Here is a 9,132-nt window from a genome sequence, read left to right as displayed (position 1 = left end):
TGAAGTTTGACTTACAAATCCGGAAGGTATGACACGGCCTTTCCTCTTTTCTAATTGGATTTATTAGAGATGACTACAAACCACCTTTCCAATTTATATCGGTTGAGGGAAATATCTGTTAAAAATGAGTATATAATATAATTTAATATGCAGTAGAATAGACTAAAACTTCATTACGTGATTATACCCTTTTAAAAATCATTGTTTATATCATAGGAATGACTTTACCAGTTTTGAGTTTGTAAGACAAAAAGTTAAGTAAAACTTGGAATTAAATGCTAATGCAAATAATTGATTTATATGTTTTTAACTTCTTTGTTGCTTTTCATTTGCTCGTTTGAGTGAGGATGATGCTCAGCTCGGACCTAAGGGTGTGTTTTCTCTTCCAGCTCCAACCTCTTCGATAAGGTCAGCCCGGTGGTGTCCTACAGGGTCGACCTTGCTGTTCTGGCTGCCGTGGAGATCAGAGGGTCAGTGTGGTCCCCGAGCAGCCTCTCGCGTTCTCCCGACTTAAGCTGCTTTACAAAGGAGTTTGTTCATCTTCCCCTGAGGACGTTTTCCCACTGAGTTTTAGAGAGAGTGGAAGGGAGGGGAGCAGGAGAGACAGAGAGAGAAACATTGATGTGAGGGAGACACAGCGACGGTTGCCTCCCACACGCACTTCACCTGGGGCCAGGGATCCAGCCTGCAAGCCAGGTGCATGCCCTCGACAGGAATCGCACCCACAACCTCCCGGGCGCAGGCCGACGCGCTAACCACTCACCCACACGGGCCAGGGCGGCGGTTACTTTTTAGAAGTAAAGCCCTCGCTGCTCTGGGGTAGCAGGTGCTTCGCTTGCTGTGCTGGCCTATGAGCTGCAGCTCCGGGGAGAGAAGGGTCTAGGCCAGTGATGGCGAACCTATGACACGCGTGTCAGAGGTGACACGCGAACTCATTTTTTTTGGTTGATTTTTCTTTGTTAAATGGCATTTAAGTATATAAAATAAATATTAAAAATGTGAGTCTTTGTTTTACTATGGTTGCAAATATCAAAAAATTTCTTTATGTGACACGAACCAGAGTTAAGTTAGGGTTTTTCAAAATGCTGACACGCCGAGCTCAAAAGGTTCGCCATCGCTGGTCTAGGTGCTGCTCCGAACGTTCGTTTGCGTATCATCTGAAATAACCCCCCAGGCGACAGCGGGCACAGCATGCGTGCCCTGAGCTCTTACTCAGCTTGGCGTCCGTTCACCTGCCGCGTTAGCGTCGTAAGCAGGAGAGTGTGCACACGGTGGGTTCTTCTCTTGAACAGGCAGCGCTTTTTTAACAATTAGGTCTGCTTTCCTTCGTCCGGGTGCAGGGCGCTCTGGAAAACGAACTGACTGTCACTTGATGTTCGTGGTGGTTTTTCTCTGGTTGTTTAGGGTCTCGAGTCCGGACCATGTCTTCCTCCCGATCCCCAACTGGGAGCACAAGGAGCACCCCGAGACCGAGGAGGACGTGGGGCCTGTGATTCAGCACATCTACGAGGTGCGCGGCGGGGGGGGGGGCTTCGGGGGGGCCCGGGCGGGGCCGCACGGAGGGGACGGCTGCTGCTGGAAAGACGCGTCTGTCTGAGTTTTACGGAAACCATGCTAGTGAGACTCTGGTTGTGGGAATGGTCCCCAAGTTCATTTTCATGAGACAAGTGGCTCCAGTGGCTGCAGAACGCAGTCAGCACACGTGGTTGTCTCAAACCCCTTCGTGCCACTTGAGTGGAAGCCACAGGCCACCGAGGATGTTCACAGGGACAGGGCGCAGGTCCGAGCAACATGGGAAAGCCGACGGCAGATCTGGCTTCTGCAGGAAGAGCATTTCCTGTGCCGTCTTCACCAGAACCTTGCCCAGATCTTCCTCTTCATTTATGTTTTCATCCCAGCCTCCCCCTGAGCAGATTCGGGGTTTGATCTCTTTTGCGTAGTAACAGTCGTGTGGTGATGTGAGAGTAACCATGGAGACGCTCTGCTTCCGCTCCTGTTGCTAAGGCTCCTGCGGGGGGTTGGGGGGGGGGGGGCTGTGGGATGGAGCGTGGCCGACCGAGGTTGACGGCTTCCCGCCCCCGTAGCTGAGGAACATACGGCCCCAGCTCCTTCAGCAAGGCCATGCTGACCCTCCAGTGGCCCCACAAGTACCACAACAGTACGCTGCTCTACATCCTCCAGTACGAGGTGGACGGGCCCATGAACTGCACGGCCGACACCGAGATCAACCCCCTGAGGATCAAGGTAGGGCCCGCGGCGCCTCATTGCAGGCAGGTCTCGTCGCTTTTTCCCGAACCGACCCGAGAAACGCACGAAACGAAACAGCTGTTTCCTCGCAGCCCGCTCCGCAGACGCGTTTTAGTTCGTAGCCAGGACACCGAGGGTGAAATTGATCGTGTGTATAATGATTCTCTGAAGTCCGGGTGCGCCATGTCTCTAGGCCAGTGGTCGGCAAACCCATTAGTCAACAGAGCCAAATATCAGCAGCACAACAATTGACATTTCTTTTGAGAGCCAGATTTTTTAAACTTAAACTATATAGGTAGGTACATTGTTATTAACTTAATTAGGGTACTCCTAAGGCTTAGGAAGAGCCACACTCAAGGGGCCAAAGAGCCGCATGTGGCTCTCGAGCCACAGTTTGCTGACCACTGGTCTAGGGGGTGTTCAGTGACCTGTGGAGGGAGCCTTTTTACATGTGAACTGTGGAGAGAGAGAGGAAGCGAGAGGGATAGAGAGAGAGAAACGTCACGGATCGGCCGCCTCCTGCAGACCCCACACTGGGGACAGCCCAATGCCCAGGCACGTGCCTGACCAGGAATCAAACCGTTGACCTCCTGGTTCAGGGGTTGATGCCCAACCTCCGAGCCACACCGGCCGGGCTCAGGAGGCATGAAGTGACCGGATCTGACTTTGGTCCCATCGCACTGTGATTTGTCCCCAGACGATACCGTGTCGGGTGCTCTGCTGTTGCCATTTTGTCTTTGGGGAGAAGGTGCCCCGTTTCACGGCTGGTTCTCTGGACTTGGGGGCCTAGAAGCGTGGCGTTTCGTGGGGTCTGTGGACGTGGGGACAGCCCCCTCCCGCCCAGCACACACGCGGCACCCTGTGAACGTGCCGGCTCCTCCGGGGGGTGTCAGGTTCACCTGGAGGCTGCGCGAGGGGAGGAGGGTCGTGGCCAGGCCCAGGCGACATTCCCTGACACATTCAGGTGGACTCTCACTTCCTGTGTCTCCACCGTGTCTGGAGGAGCGGGTTGCCCGTCCGCCCGGGTTCAGTCCCCGATTTAATGGCTCTGGCAGTCTGTGCGACGATGGCGTGTGGGCTGTTCTCTGTGATGACCTGTCACGTTTGTCTGTGACCCCAGGTCTCCAGCTCGCAGCCGGCGGAGAAGAACGACAGCGTCGCTGGGCAGGGCGAGCGCGGCCACCTGGTCACCAGGCGGGACCTGGCCCAGAGCGAAGGGGGCGTCCACACGCTGGTGAGTGCGGCTCCGCAGCGAGCCCTGCAGACATGACACACGCGGTTCTAGGACCGACCCGGAGAGCCTGTCAGATGGCGGCAGCGGCTGTGCTGGGAGAGCCGTCGTTCATGCCACTCGGTCCTCCCTCCTTATTCCTCGTCTCACGAAGGCCCATCGCTGTGGCTCGCTCGTGAAAGACATGCTGTTCCCACGTGTCTGTTCTGTTCTCCGTTAACTGACCCATTTTCTTGGTCTCGCCCTGATCTTTAAGGCTTTCCTACAAAACTGCAGGAAAATCCCAAAGACCTCAGCAAAAATATCATATAAGAATAAATTTTGAAATTTAACAGTTCTGCATGCCCGGCTGGCATGTCTCCATGGATGAGCGTTGACCTATGAACCATGGGGTCCCGGTTCGATTCCCGGTCAAGGGCACAGGCCCGGGTTGCAGGCTCGATCCCCAGTAGAGGGCGTGCAGGAGGCAGCCGATTAAGGATTCTCTCATCATTGATGTTTCTCTCTCCCTCTCCCTTCCTCTGAAGTCAATAAAAATATATTTTTAAAAGGCTGCAGAGGGGACAGAGCGACCTGTCCTGTGAGCCGTGACGTGTCGTTGGCAGGGCTGCGGGGTGGCCGAGTGCCTGAAGATCGTCTGCCAGGTGGGGCGCCTGGACCGCGGGAAGAGCGCCATCCTGTACGTGCGGTCGCTGCTGTGGACCCAGACCTTCATGAACGTGAGTGCACAAGCCCAGCCCCCGCACACGCCTGCTGGCTCCTCAGAGGGATGAACACGCCTGACACGCATGTCCCTCCCGCAGAAGGAGAACCAGAACCGCTCCTACTCCCTGACGTCGTCGGCTTCCTTCAGCGTCATCGAGTTCCCCTACAAGAACCTCCCCATCGACGACATCTCCAACTCCACCCTCGTACGTCGCTGGCGGGCAGATGCGCGCGGCTTCCTGCCGTGGATGTTGTGTTTACTTAGATAACGGCCGTTTGGCTGTTTTGATGATTTAAAGCAGCGGTTCTCAACCTTCCTAAGGCCGCCACCCTTTCATACAGTTCCTCATGTTGTGGTGACCCCCAACCATAAAATTATTTTCTTTGCTACTTCATCACTGTAATTTTGCTACTGTTATGAATCGTCATGTAAATATCTGATATGCAGGATGTATTTTCATTGTTACAAATTGAACATAATGAAAGCATAGTGATTAATCACAAAAACAATATGTAATTATATATGTGTTTTCCGATGGTCTTAGGCCGATGGTCACGACCCACAGGTTGAGAACCACTGATTTAAAGTAACTAAGAGTCATTCGATAGGATGATAAACTAGTTTAATAATTTACTCCCTCGCCCCATGCCTATTAAAGGTAGGCCTTTCTCTTCAGCATCTTGTCCTGTGTAAGAGTCTTAGATTTCCTGAATCTCACGGGGGAAGTTCTTGGCAGTTTTTCCCCTTCACGTTAGAAAGTGGGACATTAACTACAAGGAGTGAAGGCATTTCAAAGGTCTTTGATTGGAGGATTGAAAGTTGGACCAACACACCATCGACTGGATCGGGTTGTCTAAAAACCACCTCAGAGGCGACCGGAAGTTGCCCTGCTGTTGGGAGTTTTGTGTGTGTGTGTGTGTGTGTGTGTGTGTGTGTCTGCTGTCGATGCCAGATGTTTAATCATAACTCCTCATACACAAGAAAAGGACAGAATGTGAACACCATTAAAATAGAGCAGGCATTCCGGTAGCTGCGCTGCTTTTAAGACCCAAAACCTTCTTTCCCTGACAGGTCGCCACGGACGTGACCTGGGGCATCCAGCCGGCGCCCATGCCTGTCCCCGTGTGGGTGATCATCTTAGCGGTCCTGGCAGGGCTGCTGCTGCTGGCGGTCCTGGTGTTTGTGATGCACCGGGTGAGGAATGGGCGTAGGGAGGGGGGTGGGGGGGGCAGGAAGAATGGGGCAGGAAGGAAGGGGAGGAGGAGGAGGAGGAGGAGGAGGAGGAGGAAGAGGGAAGGAGGACAGGGGTCTTGGATGATGATGACGATGCGCGATGATGTGAAGGAGGAGGTTCCGTGGGGATGACGCAGGCACGTAGATCCTTGAACGGCCTCCACCTACGGCAGTAACGTCCATTTCTCTTCTGCCGGCAGATGGGCTTCTTCAAGCGCGTGCGCCCACCTCAGGAAGAACCCGAGAGGGAGCAGCTCCAGCCGCACGAAAACGGCGAAGGGAACTCGGAGACCTAACTGGGCGGTTCGAGCTGCGCTGCCTCCGGCCCAGGAGGGCGGCCAGGGTCCCGGGTCCCGGTTCCCTTCGCGGGGACTGAATCACCGCTGGTGCCCGGGGGCGTCAGCCACAGCACGAGAGCGATAACCGTCAGGCTTCCCGCCATCAACAAGTTCAGACGCACCTTGAACGCACACCCACTGACACGTGCGTCTGGGTGCTTGAATAACGCAGTTTCCCGTGGTAGTTCATCCATGTACATAGACCGGTCGTCAGCGACTCACACTTCCTGTAACACGGTACCTCCTCCCGCAGCGACTGCTTCTGGTCTGTGCTCCGGATTTAACGAAATCTGTTGTTGTTCTAAAGCAATTCCTCCTTGGACCTTCGCATCCGCATCGTTTGCACAGGGACTCAACGTTAATACACATCACACTACAGGCGAGTTTCCAGTTACTAAAGGCGTTGTAACTCCGGGAACTTGGATTTTAACATTACCTACATTTATTACCCACATCAGAATGTTTTCCTGGAATAGTTAGGTAGAGTATTTTGACTTACTATGAAATTCGGGTACGTGTTGTTAAATTTTTATTTATATTTAATCCACCGTCCGTTTTATTGCATTTTGACTATTTAAGTGTACGCTGCATTTCCCATCCTTTAAGTCAACCTGTGCTAAAAATTAGTTCTGACATCGAAAACACCTCGTGTGTAACAGCTTGATCCCAGCTGAGCGTCGTGCTGCTTCAATCCATATGGAGTTGGGAATCATTTATTTCATTGAATTGGTCTGGCCACTTACAATACAAAAAAAAAGGCATTTTAATTTAAAACCATGTTTGTAGTTCTTCGAAAGAGTTGCTTATCAATAGTACGTTCTTAGATTAGATCGAGGGTTCAGTTGGGATTCATTTATTTTCCTCTTGTACTAGTCTAGGTACTTTATGTTTCCCAAACTGTCACTGAGGAAGGTCAAGACCACGAGGAGTCTTGACACCTCAGGAACCTGCACCAGCCTCCGCCGCACGGGAAGTGCCTGGCGCCGGAAGTCTCCGAGCATCAGTGGTGCGAGGCTGCGAACCTGGCGTTACCTCGTTCGGAGCGAGGTGTAACGGGTAAAGCCAGTCTCAGCTCTCAAATAATTTTTAAAAGGTACTTTTATAAGCAATTCCAGTTACTGGGAAGATTTTAAAACTTTCTTAGGTTTATTACCATGAATTTTCTAGGAATTTTTTATAAAAGCTGCACAGAGTTTTATATCTCTGCAGGTGATGTGTTTGCTGGAGGCCTGTGTGACTCACAGCTCCTCAGAGCCGGCTGCGATGACTCTCATCACTATTTTTGTGCAATTACATCATGTTATGCGTTAGAAGTTGAGGGTTCAGTCGCTTTTTAACTGCTGTCTTCACTAGGCAATGACAAGCGTTTCCCTTAAATCATTGAATGTTTTTCTGTTTTAAAGACAACTGGGATTTATCCTGCCGTGACCCGCGTGATCATTCCCCACGCAGCCGTACGCGAGAGGCACGTGGGTGAGTCACACGCGATCCAACATCGGCAGGACCCGTCAGTGAATTTAACAGTGAGCAGATTTGGTAGGATAGATTTTATTGGTAGCTTAAGAGAGCTTACTCACATGCAGTTAGGACTTTTATTGCCAATAAATTTATTTCTTTTAAAGAAAAAACCATGTTTATCCTAGGGCCTGCCCCAGGCAGTCGCTAAGTCGCTCTGTAACGACTTGACCCATTTTCCCCGCGCACTGGCAGTCATTCCTGAAGTGACGTGTTGGGTAGACATTCACGCTTTCAAAGCACAGTCTGTCCCTCGTGGGGCCTCTGTTCCGAGGTCCGGTCTTGTATCGGAGATCGAAGGGTGCCTCAGTGGAACTTCATGTGATGTTTCAGATTGCCTTTATGCACTGTGGTCTTAGGCAGTAGGATTTTCTTTAAAAATGAAAATTTATGTCTCTAAAAAATATGGTAGAAGTCTAATGAAAGAGCCTACTCGTGGAGGAAAATGTTTGGATTCTCTGTACCTGAAAGTAGCCTGTCAATATATTTGGTTAAAATGTAAAAAAACAAAACAAAAACAAAACCCTATGAAAACTATTTTAATTTTCAACTGTTTTAATTACTGTTGTGTTATTTATTGAGAATTAAAATCCAGTTTGAGTATACGGTTCTTGTAATCTGATTCAGTTTAAAAAAACACATGAGTGAGGTACATAATATTTAAAGCATTTGTTGTTGGTAAGAAATATTGGTATTATCGTTGATTTATTATATAACCATTTATTTGAGAATTAATATTTTGAAAAACATTTGCATGAGAGACATTCGTTCTTTGTCTTCCCTTTACCTTTCTCTTGCGATTATTATAATAATTCTGACTGAGTTCTTAATTCTGACGTGTAAAACAATCAAAAAGGGAGTGTCACAATTATACCTGCGTTATGAAACTATTCATGGTAAATTCTCACTAATACTTTTCTATAAAGAGGAAATTTACGTATTAAGAAAAGAGACTCTGCTGGCTTCTTAAGAGGCTGTGGACGGTTTTAACAGCGAGCCGTGACCCTCAGGGAAGGATCTGTGTGGCGAAAGCACAGTGTGTCCCAGGTCGGCTGGGTTATCAGGCCAACAGCTCGGGAGGCGGCGGGCGCTCCTGTGGCAGAGGGTGGCGCCCGGCGCGGTGAGGACTGGTCGCTCGGCTACCTGGGCCTGACTCGGTGCCACCTGCTGTGCGGTTGGGGAGCTCGTGCAGGTGGGAGTTGGATAAATAAGAAAAAGATAAAATCTGAAGATGGAATTAGGATCAAACATGGCGAAGAAAGGGCGTAGTCCTGTGTCCTGGAGCGTCGCCCCTCTCGCCGGCTGGGAGGCGGTGGCAGTGAGGATGGGACATGCTTACATTTCACTGTCACTTCTGGTACAGAATGAACTTCCGGGAGAGGTGCCGAGCCTGGCGTCCTTGTTGTCATTGTCCCCACGTGCAATATGACGAGTAACCAGGCCCAGATAGTCTCCCGGCATCAGTCGCTCAGTGACCCGAAGCTGAAGGCGATGGATTAATGCTTGGTTAGCAGGAGGAGTGAGTCTGCCGGGGGCACACAGAGGAAGTCACTCCGATCCGTCCCTTCTGCACGCTCCTTCCGGCTGGACACGGCTCCCTCCTTGGGTCTGAAACACTTTGGAATCTCCTGATGCGATTGGGAAGCTGCGGACATCAGAGCGAGTGCTGCCTGGGTACCAGGCTTTCTTAGTTCGCTTCCCTGAGCAGCCCATGGGCGAGGCGTAAAACGCGCGTGTTCTAACCCTTGTCGTTGCCAACTTGCTCTGAGTTTGTGGAGCGGGTACGTGTCCTCCTGGTGTTGGGTGTGTGACTCGCGACTGACCGTCCAATAAACTTGAGCCTCAGGTGCCACTTCTGTGCA

At 51.0% G+C, this 9,132-nt stretch overlaps 1 protein-coding gene across 1 annotated transcript in view; it reads left to right on the top strand.

Moving 5' to 3' along the window:
- The window catches only part of ITGAV (integrin subunit alpha V), a 49,429-nt gene extending 40,297 nt beyond the window's left edge, over positions 1-9,132 (top strand). The window contains exons 21-29 of the mRNA XM_023762120.1: positions 6-23; positions 388-470; positions 1,405-1,514; positions 2,090-2,244; positions 3,368-3,481; positions 4,084-4,197; positions 4,282-4,389; positions 5,256-5,378; positions 5,618-9,132. Of these exons, the coding sequence (XP_023617888.1) occupies positions 6-23; positions 388-470; positions 1,405-1,514; positions 2,090-2,244; positions 3,368-3,481; positions 4,084-4,197; positions 4,282-4,389; positions 5,256-5,378; positions 5,618-5,713 (921 nt within the window). The 3' untranslated portion in view covers positions 5,714-9,132. The remainder of the gene's footprint in view (positions 1-5; positions 24-387; positions 471-1,404; positions 1,515-2,089; positions 2,245-3,367; positions 3,482-4,083; positions 4,198-4,281; positions 4,390-5,255; positions 5,379-5,617) is intronic.

The sequence above is a fragment of the Myotis lucifugus genome, unplaced genomic scaffold, assembly GCF_000147115.1.
Source record: "Myotis lucifugus unplaced genomic scaffold, Myoluc2.0 scaffold_234, whole genome shotgun sequence".
Taxonomy (NCBI): domain Eukaryota; kingdom Metazoa; phylum Chordata; class Mammalia; order Chiroptera; family Vespertilionidae; genus Myotis; species Myotis lucifugus.
Note: the sequence above shows the minus strand (reverse complement) of the source record. Positions and strands in the feature narration are given on the sequence as shown.